The 27644-nt window shown below is 39.9% G+C and overlaps 2 protein-coding genes across 2 annotated transcripts in view; both read right to left on the bottom strand.

Moving 5' to 3' along the window:
* skib (SKI proto-oncogene b) overlaps positions 1-9345 on the bottom strand; it is a 29083-nt gene extending 19738 nt beyond the window's left edge. Inside the window, exon 1 of the mRNA XM_086292724.1 lies at positions 8026-9345. Coding sequence (XP_086148850.1) covers positions 8026-8919 — 894 coding nt within the window. The 5' untranslated portion in view covers positions 8920-9345. The remainder of the gene's footprint in view (positions 1-8025) is intronic.
* A 4725-nt stretch (positions 9346-14070) lies between these two features.
* tmem51b (transmembrane protein 51b) lies at positions 14071-26699 on the bottom strand. The gene is made up of 3 exons (XM_086292723.1): positions 26386-26699; positions 17723-18143; positions 14071-16686 (listed from the first exon to the last, which is right to left on the bottom strand). Exons 2-3 carry the CDS (start codon positions 18127-18129, stop codon positions 16254-16256), a joined length of 840 nt encoding a protein of 279 aa, XP_086148849.1. The 5' UTR covers positions 18130-18143; positions 26386-26699; the 3' UTR covers positions 14071-16253.
* Positions 26700-27644: the final 945 nt, after the last annotated feature.

Raw genomic sequence — 27644 nt, 5'->3', positions numbered from 1 at the left:
ACATACCCTCCAAGCTTAGCCAGATACAGAACTGCACGCACATACACACAGAGAAACATACACGTACGTATCCAAAAAACCAAACTGTCATTCCACTGCACCTGCTTGCAACACAAAAGCCACTTCCTCCCACTGTGTCCGGCCAAGGCCCTTTATCCCAGCAGCCTGCACCACAACACAGGCAGAGAAATTAGGGAGTTGCATTGATGACAGGGCGGCTAATCTCTTTGGAGGGACTCATTATATCGGCAGCCTGTACAGTTCAGCAGCTGAAAGGAGTGAATTAAATATGGACATTCAGAGATGGGCGTCTTTGTGAAGATGAGTGCTCCAACAACGCCCTGCTACCCCTGGAATAATTCATACATTCCATATGGGACAGATGCCTCGACCAGACTGTTATCTCTGCTTTCAGCCGACTGGTACGAGGTCACAAGTGAACCGATTTTCTTCCAAATAGATTTGTTTTATTGTCTTATTTTTAGTTCAAAACTGTCTTCCTATGTTTTTTTCTCACTCTTGTCTCAAGCAAAGAGTCTCATCAGCTCACGAGAGGTGGCATGACCTTGCACTTAAACACATACTCCTGTGCTGCAGATTAAGGCTGTTGACGGCAAAAGGAGAGGTGATTAGTTTTGATGGTAATCTTTAAAGCAGCTTGATGTTTTTTAACATGATGTATGCACTAGCGCTTCCCTTGACATCGGCTATACACAGCTTAAGACACTGGGCTTATAATAGTCCCTTCATTATAGGATAAAGGGTGGGCCTGCTCTATTTCAGTCCATGGCTGCCTGTGTCTGAGCTCGTCGACTGGCTGGAAATAAAGCCAGACGCTTGTCAATGCTACGAGCACAAGGGAGGGAGTCTGCCCTGCCTAGACAGCCGGCACAGCAAGTGCAGCGCAGGGACAATCTTGAAACTATCAGACACCTGCAAAAAGGTGGGGGGTGTGGGGAGGTAACCTCAGCGTGTGAGCAACCGTGGCCTATCTTTACGCCTGTCTTTTTAAATATAGCCACTGGTGTGCTGAAAATAAAGAAAGAACAGACAGCGAGAACCTAGTGGGGCAGGTGGCCAGCTCATGAGATGGATGCATTTGCAAAGTTACAGTACATTCTGCTTTTGAATGAGGTAATAAACAAGACCGGCAAGGTCAAAGAGGGAAAAGGTCCACCTGACCAAATGATACTGTGGCAAAGAGTGGCCATGACGGGTCCTGGGGTGAGTTTAATACTGAATAAATAACGTTTCTCTACCCCCCCCCATCACTGCAATAGAGTCTGCTAGGACAGCTGTGCTGAATTCATTTGATACGGGTGCCTGCTGACAATGCTGCATTGCTTCGTCTCTGCAAGACAACATGTTGAGCTGGCCTGAAGAGCTTACGGGGACTTGCACAAAATGATTGAGCTTCTACGACCCAAAAGCTGTAACCAACTAAGAAAGTAAAAGTAAGCGAAATAAAACTCCTAAGAGCCGCATGGTACATGCATCTACTCAGGAAGAAGACACAGTGCTCTTTTACCAACAGATACACAACATGATAGAGATCTTTCATAGCACACAGCCCATCAGGAGAGAGACAAAAATGTAGAGCCCACCCATTTGTTCATTTAGCAGGCTCTTGAAAGCCTAGAGGATGGTTATGAGGTCATCCTGACAAAGTAGCACTCACTCCCTATCTATCTATCTATCTATCTATCTATCTATCTATCTATCTATCTATCTATCCATCCATCCATCTGAGTGAGACCAGCAGCTTTTGTACCAAAGGAACAGCACAGTGATACATGTGTGGCATACTGTATGTAGGCCAGTCTGAATACAGACCGATACAGCATGTGCTCACTACAGTGGAGGTGGAGATCTAAGTATAATGCAGTGTGAGGGGGAGTGCAGTAGGAGAACTCAGTGTAGGAGAGCCTGTGTCTGTGTCTTTGTGAGTACGTGCGTGTGAATGCATGTGTGTGTGTCCTACAGGGTTGAGGAGGTGTCAAACTGAGGAGGTGAGTGATGGTGGCGAGGCAGAGGAGAGAGAAAGAGGTGGTGTCAGTCGAGGAGGTCTCAGTGATGGAGGGGGGGAGGTTTACTCCGTGCTGACCTGTGGGAGAAGTGAATGTTATGCGAAGTGGAGGAGGAGGAGATGGAGAAAGGAAAGCATGAGGGCAGCAGGAGGAGGAGGAGGAGAGAGTTGTCGAGTCACAGTGTGGAGGTCACAATGAAAGAGGATGGGCAGTGAATGGAGACGCGTTAGGTCTCTGTACTGTAAGAGGTGTGTGTGTGTGTGCGCGTGTGTTTGCGTGAGTGTGCGTTTTGGCGTGCTACTTTTGAGCCCACCAGCCAGAGAGCATGAAGTTCTTATTTAGCACAGGAAGAGCAGCTCTGCTTAGCAACCACAGGCGCCCTCCAATCACAAGCATACGGCGCAGACTCTGACTGAGGACGAGTCCTTCCTGGCAGTGTGTGGAGTCTGACAGAGGCCTCTAAATGTTGTTCTCCACACCTGCCCACATGCAGAAACATATACAAAACAGATCCAGAGCCTTTTTCCCCTCCCGCCAGAACTGAACACGAAGCTTTTATGTCACAAAAAAGACAAAAGTGCATTCGCGCCCGTCTGAGTCGCCTTGGCTACACCGTCTTCTGAACTTTGCAGAGAACTCAAAGTTAATCTAAACCATCCTAATCCGAAAATAAATTATGTATATCCCAAAGAGCAAGGTAGTCGTCCAAATCCCTAAAACATTTATTCTTCTTTTTGCCGCAGCCACGGCACTGTGCATCACCTCAGCACTGCCCCAGTTATGACTGAACCGACAGCAGCCCCCCGATTGTGATCTGCTAGCCACCAAAACAGGAGGCACAAACAAGATTTGGACCAAATGCTGTCTGAACACTGAGCAGTCTGTTTGGTTTAGCTGCGTGAGCTAATCCTCCTGATAGCTTTGAAGGTGTTTGGTGGGCGGATTGTAGGCGAGAGCAGCATGCCGATTTGTCATATGGCACCAGCAGGGCCTACTTCTGCTCTGGCTGGAGCTCCATTAGCACATCTCCAATGTGGTCTAACAGTTCTGTAGCTTAGATCTGCAAGTCATTATAGAGAGACGAGAAGAAATTTAAAGGGATAAATATTTTCGTGCCTTTTTACGTCTTTTGACCTCTAATGTCTCACCAGGCGAGCACTTAATTTTATATGTGCAGTTACGCTGTTGGTTGCTCTATGTAATGTGCTCTCTGCAGTATATCTAATTCATGCTCTAATTACGAAATTCCACTGGGACAGGCTATAAATTGAGAGGATACTTTGAGTGGGGAGAAGAAGAAGAAGAAGAAGAAAGTCCACAGCGGAGCCTTTGCACGTTCTGCAAATGCCATCCAGAGAAAACGATGGTTTTGATGTGCACTATGGTCTCGGCATTCCAGTAGTTATGTAGGATTATAAGAGCCTAAACCCCCTTGACTGCAGCAGCTTACTAGCTCAGCCAGCAGCAGATGCAGACTCCAGGATTTCCTGTCTCTGCACCAGATGGGCCTGACTCTTAATCACAGAGCTGGAAATCAGGAGGTGATCGAGGAGGAATTGATGATGATTGTGGAATAACACTAACTCAATACAGGCATCTGTTCTGCCACTAACGGACCAACTGACTGACTGACTGGCTTGTTGACTGCAGTCACAGCCAGTGCTCATCTCCTCTCTCATCTCATCATCACTGATCAACACTAATCATCTTCCTCCCTCACTCCATGAGTTATACAAGAAGTCTTTCACACATTAGCACTGCACTGTGTCATCGAGGTTCAGAGCAGAAACGAGCTAAACCCCGTCCACGCAAAATGATCAGAAAAAGAAACGGGCACTCTTATATGTCTGAAATCCCGAAATTATTTCTTGTTTAGTTTTAGGGTTTTTGAATAATTGAATTACCTCGATAAGTTGCATGAATGTATTTTATTTATCCATTTTCTACTCCAATTCTTGCGATTTCACTTTGTAAGAAGCCATTATGCGCCTAAACACAGCAGCGAATGCAAGAAACAAAACACATAAAGAACCTCATTTAAAGTAGGTATTAGTAGTAATATAATATGGACTGAGGTTAATACTATATTATACCTTTAACCAAGGCGCTGGCTTTGTGCTTGTCCCACAGCTCCTAATACTTTAATTTAAATGCAGAGAATGAATTTGCTTTTACTTGCAGACACTTGAAGTAGTTTGAACACAATGATGTTAAAACCACTGCTGGCATTAATAACTTATAACATATTTTATGCTATTTTATTTATTTATTGCTTCTTTTGTTTGTTTGTTTGCTTGTTTGTTTGTGGTTATTTTTACAGGAGAAATCAGTCAAAAGTGTTATGTTATGTGTTTTTTTAAGCTTTTCAACAAATGGACTGTTGAAAATACAAAAAATAACCTTTTTAACTTTAATAATCATTTTAATTGTTGTATATATTTGTATAGACAGAGAAAATTATGTCAGATCTATTTGTAGTCATAAAATAATCTATTAATTGCTTCCAATTTAATTTTCTTAAAATAACCCATAAGGCCAAATTCAAAAGACCATAAAATCATTACATGATAATATCAAAAAAGCAATATGATTCAACTGAAAGTCTATTAATGATAACACTGAATTATTGCCCAGTGTTATCTCTATCAGACATGCAGACACCACCAAAGGCTCCACTCTGTCTTTGAGCACATAACTAGGAAACCGGTGACACAGCAAACTCACAAGCGTGGATTTCCCACCCTCGGAAAGGCTGGAGGTTACGGACCTATCCACACAGCGGCTAAAGAAACAGCACGGTAACAAAGAGAAACTGCTGCACTTCACAGCCTCTGAAAGCCTGGCTCCCAAACAAAGGAGGCGGCAGGTCTTTAGCGCACATTACCCATGACAGAACCCCAGCTGACACTCTTTAAACATGGGGTCATCGCCGCTAGAATGGAGGCCACAACCCCTGGGAGCGCCTGACACCCCTTTTGCCTTGACACACTGTCCCCGCTTTGGCCAAAACACTCTGGCCAGCACAGGAGTGTTGTCTACTGCAGAGGGAGGAGGGAGGGTGGAGCGAGTTTACGTGGGTGTCAGGACTCAGGCGACTGCACTCAAAAGAATGATGTGTCCAACTGAAACTGCAGTTTTTGATGCGCCGGGAGATTGAGAAACATGCTACCAAACCTGAATTCAATGCGATTTGCTCAGTGTTTACAGCACGACGGTGATACGGGTGGGTTGGGTCTTTAATGAGTGGGTCAGACAGGCCCACCAAGGACCAAAGAGTTATACCACGTCAGGATCCAGGGCTTTACAGAGGTCAGCAGACAGATGGGAATGGAAATGAGCTGGCCGTGAGCTCATTTTAATCTGGCTCGCACAGCTGATCCAGTCATTACACTCGCCTGTTTACATGCAAACACACTTTTATACCCGCTTTACATAAAGACACCTACACACAAGTGCAGATAAAGGCATGGTTACCGGGTGATGAAAGCAGTCGAGAGATTTTTTTTTCATTTATTCATTCACTTATAAAAACAGCTCATGATCAAAACATGCAACCCTTCAGCCTTGGGCACACACTCTGGTTTACTCCAGGTTTGAGACTAATTGCATTGAGCCAGGAGAACAATGGGTTGAGAAATGGAATAAATTGGCCTCACTTGGGTGGTTTTAATATCCATTCCATTAAGGAGGGTCGACACAGTTCTGCAGAGTCTACTTTTACTCTCCACTCATTCAAATGATTGATTGCATTGGGCGTACTGCTTAGAGCTTTTTTTGTTTTGTTTTTTAATTTAAATACAATATTCAAAAAGTTTTTCCCCCTCCAGTTGAAATCCTCTTTCTTGAAGATTTCCATGCTAATCAGAAAAGTTCATATTTAAATTATTACATGCAAAGTTCAGAGCAATGAAGAAAGCAATTTGTGTCTATTCCCATAAAATTTACAGAGTAATAAATATTATTATTCGTCTGAAAATTGACCTAATGGTTCCAATACGGTGACGTTTCATTGGAAATTGAGCCGCGGCTGAGAAAAAATGTTTTTGTCTGCCAGGTGAATATCCCTCCGTCTTTTATCAGAAAGCCATCTGGCCAGTGAACTGGACACAAGGGCATGAGATTGGATGGTGTAAAAAGAATGGGGGTAGGCTGGGTCAGTGTCTTTGGAGCGAGGTCACAGGTCAAGGCCCTTTGACAACACATATCAAGGCCGGGCTCACACACCCTGCATCTTCTGAATGAGAGAGTCTGCGGCGTGCTCTCTCCAATCTGCCCTCATCTGCACATTATAGGGCTAAATGACCAAATGCTGCATTTGATGCAAAACAGACACAATGACTGGCCTGGCCAATCCGGCTTCTGCTGTTTTGTGGGCAGAATACTTTTTTTTCCCTTTCCCCATTTAGAATATGACTGGGAATACTTGCATGTACACGCACATGTTATCAATAAAAACTAGAATTTTAAATAAATAAATACATTTTAGTCGGTCCAGTAAACTGAGTACCTTCCCCTGGCGGTGTCTGCAACAACCACCATGTTCAGTGCATGAGGTGGGAGTCTAGACAGATGTTACAGGCAGAGGAGCTAACCTTCGGGGCTGCCTCTTATTAATAAAACACCCTGACATCAGAGGGAGGCTGAGACAGACCGATAACATTGTGTTTTTATTTTATGGGTAAGCTGAGCCAAACACAGTCTGTGAGCCTCAGTCCAGCCTTTCAGCAGCTTGGCCTGTCAGGCTGATGTATAGGAGAGCGCTGGTGTGCAGCTCCCTGAGGACGGGGCCTGTCTGCTAACTGGGACACAACTGACAGTGAACCACAGCAAACAAACAAACACTGCCCCCTTCGTCCCTTTCAATCCATGATGAGCAGGCCCTCTGTATCTCTCGCACACTCTCTGAAACACTGACAGTGCAGGAATCAACATTTTGTGGAAATATATAACTCACAGGTCATGCGTCAAGACCTGCTGAAACATCACAGGTGCAAGACTTAAATACCACAGACAGATATTTCTCGACTGCGGAGAGATTTCGTCAAGAGGCCATCCAATTCGTGGAAAGGTGACATAAATCAGCAGCGAAGAGCCTCAACACAACCTCCTCATTTCATGTTTCTATAAACCAGCGTCTATTCCCATTAAAGCAAGTACTGAGGTTTCCCTGTGAGACATCTCCTGGCTCCTGCTCAGACTGGAGCAGCGCCATGGTGATGCATACAGAGATGTCCACTCATTAGCAGAGTCCCACACAACAGCTGCTCTGTGACGAAGGAACAGCCACCTCGTCTCCTGGCCCTTTGTCCATACTAAACATCTCTGACCCACGCAAGGAGCCACAATGGGACACTCACACATAGACAAACATGCGCGCACACTTTTCAGATTTCTTATCCTTGTCCTGATGAGCACAAACCTCTTCTCACTCTTTCACACACACATTTCCATATTCAAGACCTCCTTAAACTCTTATCCCCCCCTTCTCCACCTCATGGCACCATAATGCACGACCTGCCCCCTCGCTTCTCTCTCACACACTAATAAAATATATCAGGGAGACTCAATTTATCATAATGCAGCTGCCCTTGGGTAACCCTGGGGGTTGGGTGGATGAGTTTTAGGTGATGGGATGTATGCTCGGGAGCATTAAGCTGATTGTTAGTCTCACTTTTTTCCACACACAGAAGAAGTGAGTGAACCTCTAAATGAGATGGGACAGGTACAGAAAGGTGTGATGTGACATTTGATCAGCATTTTTACCCTGTTGGGGCATTTGATAAGGCTGGTAACACTTGTGAAAGATACAATCAATCAGTTAATCAAAGGAAACTTGGCAGGCCTGAGAAGAAGGAAGTCTTCTCAGATTAATGTCAATCAGCGCAGATGATGTAGTTCAGATATCAACAGATACAAACAAACAATTCACTGCAAAATTCCTCAAACACAAAAAGCTATCGTTGTAAAATCAAAAAAGGGGGAAAACACACAGACTTACTCTGCAAGATTTACTGGACCGTTTTCCCGTGAGATCAAATTTTCCTTTTAACTCTTTGAGCAGCTTCTCCAGGTGACTCTTCTCCTCTTTCCCGGTGTAGTCCGGATCTAAGAGCACATAAGCCCGCCAGTTGGCCGAATCAAAGCCCCAGTGGACTGTCCGGTTCTCTAGTCTCTTGTGACTGTGGACAACAAACTTGTGAGGTGGGTACATGAGTCTGCAGTCCATGCACTGGATGCAGGCGGCACCCGGAGAGGTGTACAGTTCCGGGACAAACAGGCCTTTACAACGACCAAAACATTCGTGATACACTTTGAAGCTTTTCTCGGTTCGCTCCAACTCCAGAGAGCCCGACTCCTTGTTGCAGTGAGGAGGGTAAGTACCGCCGTAGATGAGCGCGTTGCAAAGCCGTTCAGCATCCGTCTGAGTGATAAGCCCACAGGACGGTGCCGAGAAGGGCAAGATACCCACCACTTTGAGGATCTCTAGCTGGTCCGCCGTGCACCTGGAGCAATAGATGTGGAGATCGTCGCAGACCGAGTTGATCTGCTGGAGGGAGAAATCTCTGAGAACGCTGTTGAGAATCTGCGGTAGGCACAGTCGTTTCTCACCACCGACGACGAAGCAGGAGATAGGTTCCCGCTCCAGCACCGTCTCGCACCTCTCGGTGGAGCGGTCGGACGGGATGAAAAGTGGACCGGACATCACTGGAGGTGTCTGAGCCGGCAGGGTGAGCATCATCTCGACGGATTTGCCATCTTTCCCGAAGAGTGAGTCCTGGTGCCATCGAGCGGAGAACGCCGCCGGTCCACCGAGGGAGCGCCTGGAACTCAGATTAAACTGCTGCAGAGTTTGCTGAAGTCCAGGATGGGGCTGGAAGCTCGTGCCCTCCATGTTGTCGGTTAGAGAAGAGAGTTCAAAACTCAAAATGCGAGCTGAAATCGACTTATCGGGTCGGGCGTCCTCAGCATCCGGCTACACGCTCAATAACGCGCACTTCCATGTCACCGGAGAAGCTTCCCAGCGCGTCCATTCAGAAAACTGAGAGCTGCTGAAATCATAGGGCAGTTCCTGTAAGCACACGCAATTAAAGTCGACAACTAAGCGACTCCGAAGTCGTATTATCCAACATACAATCACCGGGTACTATGTTTCTATGCTCCTGCGGTTTTACGCACTCCTAATGTGCGCCCGAAATATGCCTCGTCTGCTCAGTCTGGCGCACATTCAGTCTGCTGTCTCCCCACTCACTCAATGTGTGAGTCGCTCTCTCTCTCTCTCTCTCTCTCTCTCTCTCGCCCTCTCTGTTTGTTTGTGTCTGGTTCAGTCATTGAATCCCAGCCAGGAATGTGACTGACTCCCCGGGCTGGCTCTTCCCTCAGCCAGCTGTTCCTCCCTCTGCTCCAGGGCAGCTGCACATTTAAAAAAAAAAGAAAAAGAAAAAAAGAAGGAAAAAAATCTTTCTAAACCCAGGCGAGGGTGGAGCTCTGGAAAATGTAGTTGATACTGGGAAAGCAAACACAAACTTTACTTCAAATGCATACGCCTTGTAGGTCAGCACTGTTTCAGTCGCAGAAAGCGGTCAGCACAGATTTTAACACGATATGGAGGGATTTGTAAGTGAAAACAGTAAAAACATGCAATACTCGAATGCACGCATTAAGTAACTACTGACTTATGTACATGTTTGAAGTTGGCCGTGTTGTACTGTGAGTGCTTCTGTTGTGTTTCTTTTTACGATAATTTACATAGAAATATATTAGCCTAAAAAAATCTATAGTTTCTAAAATATGCACTTGTATACATTGCTGACCTGTAAATGCAAATGAGGCCTTCAATTAATTAAAATAAGTACACTTGAGTTTACTTATATTACGTTTTCTCCTGCATACAGGAAAGTATGTTTGCGCATACTTTAATTTCATTATGTGTTTATGTCTTTCTTACCTGTGCAGGACGCTTCTGTAATTGCAGAGTGCAAAGACCCATGAGACTGTTAATATTTAACTTCAAAACCTTAATTTAGTAGTGTTGTGATCATTATTTCGGTTATGTTGTGTTTAGACTTTGATACTTGCTGATGTGTAATGCAGTTTCCAGTGTTTGTGCAGCCAAGAATAGTGTTAAAGGTTTAGCTAACAACAGGCTACCATGATGGAAACTCGTGCACCATGAACCCCGGCAGGCGTGAAACGTCGTTGATCAACTCTTAATACAGCTAAACAAAGTAGAAAAGTCATTTTGCACCCTCATTAAAACACGAGGCAACAATTGTAAGTAAAATGCAACTGAAATATATGAAATCTAAATTTACCATTAAGGATAATGTGCTTGGTTTAAACCGAATTTATACCAATCAAGCCAATTTCAACTGAGTAGATTCCATTATATTTAACAATTTGCATTGTTCTAATGTAAAAAAAAAAATTACCTGGAAGATTTACATGTAATTGCACTACTTTACGTTTGTATTTGGGGGTGGGGGTGAGACGTAGAAACACTACAAAAAGTGAGATCTCACTTTGTAAATCGCCCTACATAGTGACATTTTCTGTTTTTATTTACAGTAAAATTTGTAAACATGACCATGTATGAAGTGTATTAGCTTAAAATTAGAGGTCTTTGCTTAAGCCCGGTTACCGTAATGCGACTTATCCCTCTTAAGTAAGCCCAACTGAGTGCAAGTTGAGGTTACTTAATTATTAGTCAACAAGCAAGACAAGCTATTAAGTTTTACAGTTTAATGGTGTAATAATTAAATAGACTATAACAGAAATTCTCATAGATAATTTCACAGTGTAGTTTTAGTTATTTTACATCAGCAACAAATCAATTTCCTCTTCCAGTTAAATTCAGAAGTTTTCAGAAAGACTAAATGAAAGACAGATATTAATTATGAATTAAATTTAGGGGTTAAAGTGTGGTTGTTCATGAGTTTGTGAATCCTTTGCAATTTCCAGGATTTCTGAGCTGATGAATCATCAAATAGGATCTGATATTCAAACAAAATCCGACTAAAATGAACATAAAACATGGTACTTTACATTTCTATTAAACACACAGTAATCAGGCATAGTGCAAACTGGAAAAAATAGTTGAACTGGCAGATTTGCCAAGTCGCAGATGCTCCTTTAGCACCAGCAACCTCCCATCAAATGATTGCTTTTGCTGGTTGTGAGACTTGGTCTGTGATGAAGAGAAATTTTGATCCCTCTAGAGAGGATCAAACTTTGCCTTTATTTATACATTCTGCAGGGAAATCCCTAAACCCACCAGTTCCAGTCTCATCATCTTAACTGGAACATTTGACTCCAAGCATATGGTGAAGTCATTAGCACAGAGGATCACTCTTACTTTTGCACTTTTTTTCAGTTTGAAGTCATAATCTCACTTAACAACTGTTTTCTCTGCTCTAAATGACAGATAGAAATGTGTATACTTTCTAAGCTACCAAGCCACCAGGACAAATGGAGAAAAATTAGCACAGTGGCTAACAATATGCTAACAGGTAAAAGAGTAGGGTTATGCTAACAGCTACGGTAGCAAGCAGCCTTAGCCCCAGAACAGTCTCTGTAAAATCATAACAGTCAAAGGTTTAATGTTTGGTTGTTGTTTTTTTGTTTTTGTTTTTTTTTAGTTGGCAGTAAAATTGCTATAACAGTTTAGCATTAATAAAACAAAGAAAAAGGAAAAAACTGTCTCATTAAACACTTAAGTGATGGTCTGATGTTGGTATTTTGCAGTTTTACATAAGAGATGGCAGTTCACATTGTTTATTACTGTTAGAGTCATGTGGTTTTGGACAGTGCAGTTTACATTTATTTATATATATATATATATATATATATACGTGTGTGTGTGTGTGTGTGTGTGTGTGTGTATACTGATTATATTCTATTAAAAAACAGTAATGAAGAAGTTCGTTCTTCTTTCCTGTTATTACCTAATAGATTATTATTAGTTAGATTGTAGTTTATTTTAGAAATGACCTTAGTGATATCAAGTTCACATTTTATGCCTTTATCAGTCATGAAATCACTTTATTCCTGACAAGTTACTAACCTTAGAATTCAAACAGCAGGTGATTCTGACATGGGTCATTGTGACACATTCATTTAACAGGAAATAATGAATAAGATAGAAATAAAAATCTGTAAAAATATAATGCACATTAGATGTATATTTTGCAAACATATGTTGAACATAGTCTTGAGAACAACTGTATGAGTGTGTGCATGTGTACGACAGTGGTGGGGGAGCTTACTGAAAGTTGAGCAGCCTGGTGGTTTGGCTGAAGAAGCTGCAGAATCCAGTTATTCTGTTGTGTATCCTGCGAGTCTCTTCCCAGAGGCCAGCAGGAAGTGTATGGTGGGGGTGGGAGTGGTCACGTGTGACTTTGTTTGCTCTGGTCAGGCAGTGCTCTTGCGCAACATCCTGGATGTGGGGAAGTGGAGTCCCAGTGATCTTTTCCAGTGTCCTCACCACTCTCTGCAGGGACTTCCAGTCTAAGGCACTGCAGGCTCCTGACCACACAGACATGCATGCGGTCAGTAAGTTCTCTATAGAGCTTCTATATAAAGTGGTGAGCATGCGAGGGGGGAGGTGAGCTCTCCTCAACCGGTGGGAAAAAGTGCAGGCGCTGCTGAGATCTCTTTACAAGAGAGCAGAACAGGGTGTCTGTTATCTGTATCCACAGAAACTTGATGCTGCTCATCATTTCCACTGTGTTGTTGGTGATGAGAAATAGCATGTGACTGTACTGGCTCCTCCTAAAGTCAAAGATAGTCCCCTTTTGGGGTTTTTTGACATTCAGAGCCAAGTAGTGTGTGCTGGTTCAGTTGGTTCACTTCCTCTCTGTAGGCCTGGTTGTTGTCATCTTGAATGAGACCTGCTACCACTGTGTTGTCAGCATACTTTACAATGTGAATCTCGGACAGCAATCATGGGTTAGCAGGGGGTTCAGGACACGGGCCTGAGGAGAGCTGGTGCTCAAAGAGATGAAGTTACAGTCTGGTCAGGTCTCTTGGTGAGGAAGTCTTACACATAAGGGTGCTGAGGCCCATGGGAACTAGTTTAGCATGTTCATGCTGTTGAATGATGATCTTAAACGATGAAATGAAGTCCACAAACAACATTTGCTTGGCTGAGATGTAGTACAGAGAAGATGGCGTCTTCTGTAGAGTGATTTGGGTAGTAAGCAAACTGTAATGAAAACAGTGTGGTCCTTTACCAGCTGCCTTTAAGGTGGGTGCTACAGGGCAGAAATCATTTAAACAAGTGATTTTCAAGGTACTGCAATGATGGCAGCAATCTTGAAACAAGACAGTAGGACATTGTGATCCAGTGACATATTGAAGGTGTGCTGGTTGCTGCATTCCTTAAACATCTAACCAGGTATGTCTTCAGGGCCTGCTACTTATGTTCACTCCTTTCGAGGTCTTCCGGACTTCAGCTATTTCAAGACTGCTCATCAGCAACTGGAACATTTTTCTTTACGGGTGTGTTGCTGAGTGCCTTGAACCTCCCAAGATATTTGTTGAGCTCATTTAGAAAGGTTGTATTGTTCTCACAGGAGCAGCTTTATTGTCTGGGATGTCTTAGATAGTCTGCTACATTTGTCTGGTTTTCATAGGGTCATTGAAGAAACTCTGTATTCTCTAGTGATGGTGCTTTGGTACCTTTATGCACCATGTTGCCAGAGTTAAAGAGTAATTTTGTACTTTGAACATTGCATCTTTCATCATCCGTGGTGTCTCGCTGGCCTGTACGGTGATGTTCTTGGTGACAGATACAACAGCAATTGAATGACTGAATGCACAAAGTCAGCATAACCATTCACATTTGTAATGATTGCCAGTTGCAGCTGCTTTGAACATGAATAATCATGTCATCATCATCACCATGAAAAAGGTCAATCTCAAAAACTGATGTGAAGTTCTATTTCAGGGTTAAAGCTTTTGACTCAAGTACAGTATGTATATGTCATCTCATACTTCCCCTCTATTTATAGAGGCAAATATTATTATTATGTATTGACAAGCACGAATACAATAAAACCATAAATAAATGAAAGAAATTAAATGAAAGCACTACAATAATAAAAATTTACATTTTGTGGTTTTTATCGTAGACAAAATGGAACACGCGTGGAGGGAGAAAATATGGATTGGAAACATGGATTCTTTTTAAAAAAGAAAAAAAGGCTGTTTTTATTTTTGACATGAGGCAATCCTTTTTTGTTAGCTACATATAGCAACCAACCTTCTGACCTACATACAACAACAAATAGCAACAGATGTTAGCAAATATAAATGAAAAGTTCCATATTGGCGTTTTTATATTGTTTCTCACAGGGAGCTGCAGGGGGTGGACAAAGGAGCCATAACAACTCCTGAAATGGCTTAACAGATATAAAACAATCAAATCAGTGATTAGCAGCTAATGTGACAATTATACAATTATGAAAAAAAACAAAGAAATGAAATATGTCATTGTTCTGGCTTTTCACATCCTGCAGTTCCTTTCAATACTTTCACTTAGTTTTCTTCTTTATAAATAATTTATTGGTTAAAAAAAAAACATGATTTGAAGATGCCAGTTTAGGCTCTGGGTACTTGCGTTGGGCATTTAACAAAAAAAAAAATAAAAATTTTTTTTCTAGAATTGTTACAAAACAGCAAACAAACAAAAAGAAAAATCAGCCATTTAACTTAATCATCCAGAAAAATAGCAATTTAAGTCTTAAAGAAATGATCAATAAACAATTAGGGTTCAAATTAATTGAAGGCTAATGCTTACATTTTGGTATGGGTGAAAGTTTAACTTAAATAATGCTATAACACTCGCCTACAATAATACCTACATTTTTCCTGATTTTAGCTGTTTTTACTTAAATAACAACTTTTATTTTTAATGTAATATTTTTTCAATACGATTTTATATTGCCCACCTCAGCTCATATTAGCAAATATTTTAAAAATTTCCACTTATAATTACTTTTAGATTCGGACCGGCTTTCAAAAAAACCAAACAGACTGAGGTGCAAAAAGATGACGAACTGTGAAATGAATAAATGACCAAATTCAAACACTGGAGGGTGCCAAACTTAAGATGCAAAAGCACAAAGTAATATTCAGGGGGATGGTCATGTTGACACATTTTAGAAAAGAGCAGGTCAAAACATTCACCATTCGATTTTATTAATCAAAAGTCGAATTACAGTAGGGGCATGTTATTTTTCCCCCCCAAAACGTATACCAAGCAAATGTAGGAAAATTAAACTGCATCCTAACATTGGATCGTCATACTTTAAGAAAAGCAACTACATTTACTAAATGTTGACATTACACGAGTATTAAATACATGCTGAACTTGTTTTACGGACATTTTGAAACAAAAATATAAAGTTAAACTTAAACAAAATAGAAAAAAAAAACAACAATTTATTCTTCACTTTTTACAAATAATACAACATAGTTAAAGAGATCTAAACATTTCAACACTTTAAGAGACAATGAATAAAATGATACATCACCAGAATATCCAAAACCTTTCTTCTGGTTATGTGCCAACACATATTTTTTTCCCCTTTCTTAACATTTGTCTTAAAGGATAAAGTTACCTTAAGACTTGGAGTTTAAAAAAAAAATACACACACACACACACACACACACACACACACACACACACACACACACACACACACATTAATTTTCTATTCAAATACTAAGTTTAGAATACTTAAACATAGCATGATTTAAAAATAATAATGATTCTCCCGTTAAATTGTAGGATGTAATTTCAACTTCTCCAAACTTCAAAGCAAACCAGAATCAAGACACAGCAATAACATTAAGTCTTGGAAAGGTGAAAAACATGTTACAGCTGGCTAATAAATAAAATTGAAAGACTATCCTCTGTTTGACATAAATTATAACATGATTGTTAGAAACAACAGACTTAAATCTGAAAGCGGATCCTTTCACACATACCTAATAATGAATTATAATAGCATAAATATGCAAATTCAGAGCTTTTTGGTAAAGAACAAGATTCTAATTTCAGCAGTGGGCTTGTTCTTTGTTCTTACTGCATTTACCTGCTTAACACAAACCTTTCACATCGTTTTCTCCAGAAATGTTACGATAAATCCACTAAATTCATAAGTGTTACATTAATTTTTTCCTTTTTTTAGAAACGCATATTAAGATAGATGTAGAACGCTTGCCCTACTTCAATTCAGGCATCTTATCTTCATACTGTGGAGGAGGAGTGATGGGTTCAATGGTTACTGGGTTCTGTGTGGGGGTGCGGATTTGAAGGCGGAAGTCCTTCAGGTGCAGTTTGTCAGATTTGATTCTTCTCACTCGGAGGGGCCGGAGCAAGCGGCTGGCTCGACTAGCACTGCGGGTTGGCATACTGGGGTTAGATGTAAGGCCAGCGGGTTCAGATGGAGGCTCAGCGGCTGCAGGTTGATCATTAACAGGGGTTTCGTCAGTCGTGTTGTTAGCGGGCTCTGTTCCCTCGTTTTCCACCGCAGCTATGATGTCCTCGTAGGACGGCAGGTGAGAGGTGCTTTGCCGAAGGTTACTCTGACGCACGGGGTACTCACTGCTGCTGACCACTTCCTCATAGGTTGGCACGTTGTACGTAGTTGGGTCGCTGGAAAGAGACAAAAGTTTTGACAAATCATTGTAAATGACACACTTTATAAGCCTTCTTTTGGCAACTTCGACAGTTAAAAGGAGCCCCAAAAACACAGCGATGACAAACCAAAGCTGTCAACAACCTTTTGCCGATTGACACCTTCAAAAGGCACCATACAGGCATTCATTCGTGTTTGTGTCCATCTTTTTCAGCTTTGTTTTGGTCCCCATAAACTCTTAAGTTTATTAGCTTTGTGTTTTATCTGCTTAATATCTTAGTATATTGACTAGGTAAGCGGTGCCGATGTCTGCTGTTTACGCCAAAGTAGATTGTCAATGTTACTTTTTGTCTGAAAGAAGCTTCTTGTTGTGGCTCCAAGAAATTTATAAGAAACAGCAAAGGCCCACAAAATAAACTCAATAGTCTTTAATGAGTTCAACAAAGTAGTAAAAGCATGTTTTTCTCTGTTTTTGTTTAAATCACATGAGTTGCCACCTGCTGGCCATTAGAAATAATTCAGGTTTCATTCATTAGTTTCAAAGGAGCCAAACTTTAGAGGGTTTTTGTGTGTTAAGCTACTTAAATAGTGACCTATGAATCATTTCAGCGTAAAAAAGGTAAAAAACTCAAGGGATGAACAGATGTTCTGGATACACATAACAGACAACTTTAATTTACAATCTCTCCTATTTAAAAAAAAAAAAAAAAAAAAAAAGATATATTTTTTCCACATTTCTCTTGTTGAATAAAATAAAAACTGATTTTTAAAAAAAAAAATTTGGGGATGGATTATAGAGGTAAATAAAATGCTAAATGTTTACTTAGTCCCTGACGTTACATAATTTGCAGTTTACTTGCAGTGGATCCTTTCCAAACAGAAAGACGGGGTACACCCTAGGCTATTGCAGAACAAACAGATTAGAGACAGACAACACCGGTACAACACCTTTTCACACCTGATTGCTAACTCAAGGAATTATCATATCATTTATAAATCCTAACATTTATAAATGATCTAGGAATAAAAATAGAACCAAACGTTATCACTTACGGCTGAGGCTCCTCTGGTATCGGAGTCATAAAGGGGACTCCTGTGGTCACAGGCTCACTCCTTCTATCCTGAGCTCTCTTCTTGCTCTTTAAACCAAGGCCAATGGCCAAGATCAGCATCAGTGCCCCAACTCCAACAAGCACCATGGCCACTGTTGGGGTCCTTGTGGCTCCTGAATTATTACCACCACCGTTGTTATTAGGTCCTGTGGAGTTGCCTGATGGTTTTGGAGAGGCACCCGAATCCCCTCCAGGTATCACAGTCCAAACAATCATGACAATGCCAAGGGCAATGACGCCCACTCCAAGGGCACACAGGGCATAGTGGGCGCCTGAACCAGAGCTCCTTGAGCTGGGGGATCTGTTGGGACGGCCGTTGTCACCGCATATACCCCGACTGGAACACATACCTGCAAAACAACCTGCAAAGGGGGGGGGGGGGGGGGGGGGGAAGGCATTTCAGTTTGCACAAGCAGACACCATCTACCCCAACACTCCCCCAGAAATTTACCTCCTCTGTAGGAAATGATTTAGATCACAGTATCTGAATTTGTTTTTCAATTTGTGACCAAGTTTCTAAGATTACCACATTGTTATTGCCTGCGTCATGGTGCTTCTGTCTGTATTGTCTGTCTATTCTGTTAAGTACATTAAGCTTAATTTCTAGTATGGCCAATAAAGCTGATTTTGATTTTCCAGGGTAAGAACGGGCTCAAGAGTCCATATCTATTAGAGCACCACACGCATCACACGAGATGGGCCATGTCAATAAAACAAACCATTACCAGTTCCAGAACAAAAGGTTAAAATGACAGTTTGAGTGTTATCTCGCTGTATCCATGAACCGGTTTCAGACGCTATACTCTTAAAAACAAAAAAAGGCGCTGAGGCTACATTTTGCATGAGAAAGTAGGAGAACAGGTTAAAAGAAAACGTCAGGTGTGGTGCAAAACAGGTTACAGGAAAACAAAGAGTTCATTGGTAGTTCCACACATGTCTTAACATGACAAACACCAACCCAAGAGAAGGAAGGATGAAGATAAAAAAGTGACACAAAAGATCTTTGTAATGGTCACAGAATCAAACAGAATAAAGAGTGTTTATAAAATTAGAATCAGATAAACATCTCACAGTAACACCAGGAACACCTACAGAATAAAATGCATTTTAAATTACTTTCCTGCCAAACAACATTTGTGAACCTTACTCTTTAACCAGAGGAAGAAAAAAAAAACCCCAAAACGCACATAACTGAAAAAATGATGCCATTGTTGGCTCCAAATTTCCAGAATGAAAACCATAGCCGCAGACTGCTCCTCTGTAATAGCCGTACATAAGCGTGACCTGTGCAGATGATTATGAACTAAAGCCGTAATTGAATGTTCACAAGCATGTCCAAGTAATGACATCCTACTCAAAATATCCCTTAAAAATAGCAGACATCATCTACTTAAGCTCTACACCTGTAAGTAGCAATGTTTAGGTTGTACTGGTGTAAATGTTCTTTGTAAAGCCACTATAGTTCACACATTCATACAGATGGCTTACAAATTTAAAAGATATGATGCCTTGACACCTGTAGAGAGGGCACTCGGTGGCTCTGTTATGTTTGCTGGAATGGTTAGAATCCAAAGGTCGCAGCAAATCAACACACTGTTACTCAAAGTTCTCATCTGTATCCTATGATGAAATATTTCTGTCCCTGGAATGGTTGGGAATGATCTCTAACTGGATGACAGTTACCCCCTAGTCTATAGCAGAATTGATTGATTGATGAGAATGCAAATTATGTAAATACTGTTATATTCACTGTCCCCAGATCTCAACCCAGTGGGAGATCTGGGGACATCAGTGGGAGGTGTCACTAATCGATCTCGACCAACATCATCAAAACGGCAGATAGAAGAAAATCTTGGTGTTCCATTAGAAACCATCCAAAGACACAATGAAGCATTTCTCTGAGCATGTGATTGTGTGCTAACACATTTTATGTTAGAGTTCGCTTTAATTTTGTCACCTATCTGTATATTTAAGCACACCAGACAGACATCTCCCTAATTATTAAAGCAACTTTTGAACACTTTCATATACAATCAGGGGAAAAAGTAAGTTCAACTGTAAGGTTTTACATATCATCTGGTCCTTAATAGGTCTTAAAATGAGATAAATAGAACCTCAGATGACCAAAAAACACATGACTTATTACACCAAGTCCCTATTTATTTACCAAAAAATTGTTCAAAATGCCAAAGCAGCAGCTCACAGCCTAAGTACACCATAAGTAGCAATAACGTTCTATGCCATCGGTGTGGGAAGGGTTATAAGGCCATTTCCAAACAATCTTAAGTCCATCAATTTTCAATCACAAGTTGAAAACAATCAAGACAGCTGCCAATCTTAAGAGGAGTGCACGTTTCAGCAAATTCATTCCAAACGGGGACTATGCAATGTTTAAAAACAAAAAACAAAACAAAACAAAAACCTGCAAAAACCCACGACTTAAACCTCAAACTTCACAGGTCTCCGTTAAAATGTTAAATGGCTTGTTTGAAAGTGCTGCCAGGAGTAAGCCTCTTCTTTAAAAAAAAACAAACGAAAACAAAACATGGCCGCAAAGCTTAGGTTTGCAAATTTGCATCTGAACAAACAGACTTCTGGAACAACGTCTTTTGGAAAGCAAAACCAAAGTGGCCCTGAATGCTTGTTTTTCAGGCGCAGGACCTGGACACTGCAGGTATTGAGTTGACTATCAACTCCTCTGTATAAGAAAATATTCTAGAGTCAAACATGAAGCCAACTGTTTGACAGCTAAAGTGCTGCTGAAACTGGGTCATGCAACAGGACAATGATCCCAAGCACAGCGGCAAATCTTGAACAGAATGGCTGAAAACGCAAAGAATGAAGGTGCTGCGGTGGCCCAGTCAAAGTCCAGACCCTAGCCTGCTTGAAATGTCATGGTGGGATCTTAAGCAAGCTGTGCATGAACAAATACGCAGACTGAAGGATGTGAGAGGTGATAAAGTTGAAGACAATGTGTTTACTTTAAGTTAATGCCGTTAAAGGTGGTTCTAAAATCTGCTGACTCATGGGGTGTGCTGCTTACGCATGTTAGCTTAGTATTTACAAATTAAATATGACAGGGGCATATTACTCTAAAGACAATTAACCTCCTAAGACCCAAACTCTTCCACGGCATGCATTTTCAATTTCACTTTGATATTTGGGCATATTGGGGCCCGATGAATGTAAAAACAAAGAATTACCAGTTTTGTTTTGTTTACCTTTTTTTGTTTTTAAGAAAAATAAGAGCCACATATGAGGATATTCATTTAAAAGTTTGAACAGTAGCAGTATGATGTCCTCGTAAGTGGATATCAGGCCCTTGTAGAGCAAAATTGAGTATTTTGGTCTAAATAACCCAAAACGTGATGTCCACAGATGTGGATGCCAGGACCTAAGAGGTTAATTCACTTTTACAAGGTATTAATAATGAAAACAGTTCTTAATAAATAATATAAAATAAAGCCAAACCAAAACAAACAACAGTATTGGGAATTTACTCAGTAATATAAACTATTACCACGAAGGCAAAACTTCTTAGAGGAGGTAATTGTATACTTAGTTATTTAAACCAGAAATAAATGACTGAACTCAAATATAAATATTTAAAGATTCAAATGTTTGAAACCTTGGGAAGGCTGCAAAATAACCAGAAAAAGAAAGATGTTTAGACTACAGATTACTGAAATTTACATTTCACGAGTAACTGAAATTTAGAAAGAAAAAGAAGAAAAAAAAACCCCTGCAGTTTTACATCACACTAATGTACAAAAATCAGTGTTTGTTTGTTTGCCCACATACCTTTATACAATCAAGAGTTGAGCAACCAAAACTGACATACTGGTAGTTATTCAGCCCCTGAAGGCTTTTAGCTGTATCAGATACTATGACCTCATCACGTTGTCTAGCAACCACCTACCAACTGGCTAAAATGAGCCATTTGTAGTGTTTATGCACCTACAGCACCTTAGTAAAAGCCATGCATCATTTTAATTAATCATGATAATAACACTGAAAATAAAGTTTCATTATGCTGCAGAGTAACCACCTAACAGAAAACTATAGTCACTGAACAAACAATGGCCATTTAAGACTAATACACGAAAGCAAAAGCGTTCAGTTTAGAGCCTGACTGATACAGGATTTGTAAGGCCGATACCAATATTTGGCGATTTATTTTATTATTCTGATCATTATCAGACCAATTTTTTAAGAAAGACAAAACATAATTTTCCTAACATTTGTTATGTGTAGTCATTTATGTGCTCATTACACTATGAGCTGTATGTTGTTTTGTGGAATTTCAAACCTGTGTTGCTAACGGGGAAGTTGTAGAGTGTCCCCTGATGAACAATATGAAATGTCAACACGTACAACATGGTTGAAGATCATTTTCTTGTCTCTCATTTACTTTTTTTTAGTTTTCACTTATCGGCTGTTATGAATACTGATACCAGTGAATCAGAAAATAGTTGATATCGACCAATGATAGCTACCTACTAATTAACTGGTTTGGCGCCAATTCATTCATCATCTATTAGTCCTTATGTTTTTGGCTATTTGAATATCTTAAAAAAAAAAAAAGAAAAAGAAAAAGAAAAAAAAAAAAACCATACATATATAGTAAATAATTTTTGTAACTGTTTTTGCATGATTTCATTTTCTGGCCTAGAAGTGTGGATTAATTCAAATTTCTAATCTGTGATTTAATCTTTGATATGATACATCCATTTTATAAAAGGTGGAGAAGCATATGAGTGTACACTTCAGGGCACTTTGCTGATGTGATGGGATGAACAGTGACTTAACAAACAGCATTTTTCATTTAAAGCAAATGTGTACTCTTTTTGTAATAGCAGTGTGACACAAAACCATATCTATGGGCAGAAATCTGTGCCATCAGAAACTGAATTTGAATAAGCTCAATTTGAATTTGAATTGCTCAGATTGAATCTGAATTGTAACTTGAATAAATGCTTTTGAAAACTGAATTTGAATTAGTCTAATTTGAAATTGAATTTATGGTTTGAAAATGATCATCACTAAATTGAAATTGAATTTTATATTTTGAAAATGAATTGATTTGCTTTGAAACTGCATTTTATCCTTTAAAAATTCAGCTCTCGAATAATTTCAGTTTCACTTCTCACCATTCAGTTTCAGTTCTACAATTCAATTTCAGTTCCAAAATTCAGTTTTTTGGAACTTGCATCCGGTTCAAGCGCAGATTAATAGAACTACGTTTTACTAGCGGACCGAAAGTGTTACTGACGGGAATCTACAGTGTCTTGAGCTGAATTAATACTTCAGAAGTCATTCGTCATGTCGAATGACCAGCGGATAAACTCTCAGGTTGGTAATAAATGTATAACATGTATAAGAAGAAGCGTCATGTTAACAAAAGATAGCCGTACAGTAACTGTTATGCTTATTGTAGCTGTTAGCTAAAAGTGCAAAGTGCTCTCTAGGGTTCCTAAATAAAATATGGCAATGAGGGAAATGACCTCAATGCCATATTTTATTTAGGAATTAATCCCTTCTTCTTAAATATAAGAACCTCTGCTGGTTTTAATGGCACTTTGGATTTCTTTACTTTCTGTTCCACTTCCAAACCCAAATAGATGCTGACAAGCTGACACAGTAACATGGAAGAGGGAAAGACGTTGGAAAGGACTACTACAAATAAACCTAATGCCTAACAATGTAAAATAAGAACAATAATAATAATAACGATAAAAGATGAAGTAACACGTTTTTAGTATTTTATTTATTCCAAATGATCATCCAGATGTCTGTGACATGTGATGACAAACACCATACTGGAAGGCCTTAGTCATCACATGCTTAAACTCATCATATATTTTTGCACATGCTGAACAGGCAGTCAGACATGCTGTAACTGTGGGGTAGAAAACAGCATGAACACCATACGGCAGGTCTCTCAAACTCCAGTCCTCGAGGGCATGGAAAAGTTGCATGACACTGGCCCTTGAGGACTGGAGTTTGAGACCCCTGTCATATGGAATATGACAGGTGTGGTTGAACTGCATGAAGACTCTGAAGTTTGTCTTCTCTTCTGGCAGGACAGGAATGTGGCCTTGTCCTGTGAGCCACTGTAAGGATGTACTTAGAGTAGAACTGGACTGTCACCGGCCTCAGGCTCTTCACCCTTTTCAAAGACAAAGCAGTCATTTAGATAAAATATTAGATATTGTTTACCTGTAAATGCACTAAGTAAATTTAGAAATGTAATTATTGTCAAGAGTGAACAAGCGCTGATAGTGTAATCTACAGCTGTGGCCAAACGTTTAGAGAATGAGAAGTGTTGTTTGCTTACTTACAAAGTTTGCTGTTTCAGTGATAGTTGTATATCACATTATATCACTTCAAACAGAGGTGATCCAGTAATGCTGCACTAATGAATTAGACTAACTATTCACTTTAGCTAAAGTTATTAAGTTAGCTAAAGAGTTGGGATGCTGTGTAAGGCATAAATAAAGCTAAAACACAAAGGTTTGGGCACCGTTTTGCACGTTTCCCTACTGTAGGGGTCTCTGCAGGCATTCTGAGAGGGTACAAGATAACAACTTTGGAATTCTACTAGAAACAGTCGATCATATTTGTTTGTCAAAGCTGAATTCAGGGCAAACTATGCTAAATTACATTTTTTAGCTAACAGCTACAATAAGCATAACAGTTACTGTACGGCTATCTTTTGTTAACATGACGCTTCTTCTTATAAATGTAATACATTTATTACCAACCTGAGAGTTTATCCGCTGGTCATTCGACATGACGAATGACTTCTGAAGTCTTAATTCAGCTCAAGACACTGTAGATTCCCGTCGGTAACACTTTCGGTCCGCTAGTAAAACGTAGTTCTATTAATCTGCGCTTGAACCGGATGCAAGTTCCAAAAAACTGAATTGTAGAACTGAAATTGAATTGTAGAACTGAAACTGAATGGTGAGAAGTGAAACTGAAATTATTCGAGAGCAGAATTTTTAAAGGATAAAATGCAGTTTCAAAGCAAATCAATTCATTTTCAAAATATAAAATTCAATTTCAATTTAGTGATGATCATTTTCAAACCATAAATTCAATTTCAAATTAGACTAATTCAGTTTTCAAAAGCATTTATTCAAGTTACAATTCAGATTCAATCTGAGCAATTCAAATTCAAATTGAGCTTATTCAAATTCAGTTTCTGATGGCACAGATTTCTGCCCATACACATATCCCTGTCAAAAAGTATTGAGATATATTTTTGCAGGTATGAGATTAAATTTAGCCTTGCTTATTTAGAAATCTATTTAATATCACTTACCTTATTTAATAGGTTTTATAGCTTAAGTAGTAATCATTTTTCATTGTGGCATTTTTTTAAATTACTACAGAAGTGATTATTAATAGTGCAATCAAAATTATTTCAGTAGCATTTATACCACTTTAATATTGTTTATTATTCACTAGTCTCACTTCAAGTGTTTTTTCCCCACTTTAGCTGTTCTTTATCATGTATAGTTGCCCACAACAGTTAGTGGAGCATGCTAACCAATTAAAAAAAATAACAAACAAACAAAGAAAAAATAAATAAACTAAACACAGCTTTACATAATGCACAACAGCTAAACATTGTTTATTTTACTGGAAAACCAGTTAAAATTGATATACAAGTTATTTTTCATACATTTCTCAGTGTTTTTCTTAAGTATTGTTTCACATTAATGACTTCAGAGACAATTACCCAGCCCTAACGCACATCCTGTTTCACAGCATTACACTCTGAATGCTCATTCATGCTGGTAAGGATCAACTGATACTTATTTAATGGACGGAATATCTATATTAAATATAGTTTCTAGCAGGCACATTCATTAGATAATGGTGGTGGACTGCCAACTACGTTTTTAGTGCCTAATCAATTAAAAAACATTATTGTGGTGAAAGAAAAAAAATGTAATTTAATGTAGTCTGCCTTAGCAGAGGGCAGGCGACTAAATTTAGTATGGGGGGGGGGACAGCTGAATGATTGCATCTCCACTTTGATATTCATGACTTGATTATTAAGAATTGTTGAATGGATGCAGTATCTGACCAGGTCCTGGTGTTCCCCTCGTCAGTTATTAAACACACATGATCAAGGACGAAAAGAAGGTGACAGCTGCAAAAGAGGACTACATATAGACCAACGCTGTCATTCATTTTCTCTACATTGCAGGCCTGCTGTATTGCATGGGTGTGTCCCGTTCAACATCAGTAAATTTTTTGCATTAAAACTCGGCTTATCAGGTAATAAACACCGGCCCAGTTGGTCTGTTTTGTGGGTAACATTAATCTATCAGTCCGATATTACTACTGTCAAAGTAAATAAAAACGCTGGTAATGCTTTCTGGTGAAGCAGGAAGGGGAGAGGGTGGACCTGCCCACATGAATTACTCTGTGATCTAAACGTGTCCGGACACAGGTCAGATTGGATTGAACCCCACGCAATGACACTGAGAAAGATTAACAACTCGCGTACTGTGTCTATTAGATCGATAACAGTCCTGGTCACAGTATATACGAGCGTAAATCAGCTTAGCTCTGAAGTGTAGGCCTTACCTTTTCACCGTTCAGTGGCCAAGTACTTCCCTCTTCATCGGTTAGTTACCTGACTCACGCAGGTGTTTTCAGGAAGATCAGAGGGGAAGAGAGGGAGACGACATAGACGCAGCAATTCAGGGCCGGTTCAACTTTTTTTTCCTTTTAAAAAGTTTTTAAATCTCAGACGAATTGATCAACACAATGTTTACCGCTGCAGATAAAAACAGAGTTAACAAGAACTTTGCACAAATTCCAAGCGTAGTGAAACCTCGCCACCCCCTGTTGTAAAGTGCGCCCGTGTCCTCTTGGTCCTAGTGCTGCTCAAGTAAACCTCCACCGGGAATAAATTAGTGGTACAAGGAGACGCCCAGAAACAGCTTATTGAAATAAAGTAATTGTATTGTACAACACGATTAATGTTGGATGTATTAACTGTATTAATTACAGACACACACAATTAGATATTAGAACAATAAAACTATTGTCTTACAGGAATTAGACAGTATTTCAGAGCCCAGAGTAAAATATTTATGTTCTGTAAAAATAAAAATAAGCAAATCTTGGTTATTTAGTTGCTGGTGAATTTATTAAGGGTGCATTTATTGAACTCATAATTTTGCTTATAAATATTTATTGTTTACATTTAATTAAATTGTATTTATATGGCTGCAAATCACAACAACACTTGCCTCAAGGTGCTTTAATACAGCAAGCACCTGGTAATAGTGGGAAGGAAAAACTCCCTTTTAAGAGGAAGAAACTTTGTCAGAACCAGGCTCAGCGAGGGGCAGCCATCTGCCGAGACCGGTTGTGTATGAGGAGGAACACAAGACAGAAATGAATAATAACTAATGGTTGCAGAGGGGCCTGAAAGCTTAAAATAAGGTAGGGCCTGATTATTCAAGTAAGTAACTACATGCTTTGTCAAAGTATCTTTGGTATCTAAAAGAGAAAATGAGCTCCCGTGATAAGATCCTAAGAGAGCATCTTTATAGAAAAAGGCCGTTTATCACATGACCTTCAGGGGATTCAATTATTTATTTAAATCCTTATGAAAATCCTAATAATCCTAATGAAAGCTCTAGAAGAGCTGTTGGTGCGGTCGTTTTTGTCAGCTATAGTTTAGAAAGTGTCTTTTTTTCATATCTTGGGTCAGTGATAGAGGAGATCCCTAACACTACCAGTGATTTTAGTTTGAGATAATTACTGGGATTAACGGAAATATTTAAATGTGAAGCCTCATACACTTTTGTAGTGGCAGGTGCCAAGGTGCCTTG

Source organism: Aulonocara sp. 'chitande type north' Nkhata Bay, linkage group LG5, assembly GCF_057382095.1.
Source record: "Aulonocara sp. 'chitande type north' Nkhata Bay isolate Kocher_YH1m ecotype deep benthic linkage group LG5, A_spYH_male_GT1.1, whole genome shotgun sequence".
In the NCBI taxonomy this organism is placed as follows: domain Eukaryota; kingdom Metazoa; phylum Chordata; class Actinopteri; order Cichliformes; family Cichlidae; genus Aulonocara; species Aulonocara sp. 'chitande type north' Nkhata Bay.
Note: the sequence above shows the minus strand (reverse complement) of the source record. Positions and strands in the feature narration are given on the sequence as shown.

Coding starts and splice junctions, on each gene's coding strand:
- tmem51b (XM_086292723.1), bottom strand. CDS start 18,129: ATGTGTTCCAGTCGGGGTATATGCGGTGACAACGGCCGTCCCAACAGA. Junction 16,687..17,722: donor ATACCAGAGGAGCCTCAGCC/GTAAGTGATAAC, acceptor GTCTCTTTCCAG/CGACCCAACTACGTACAACG.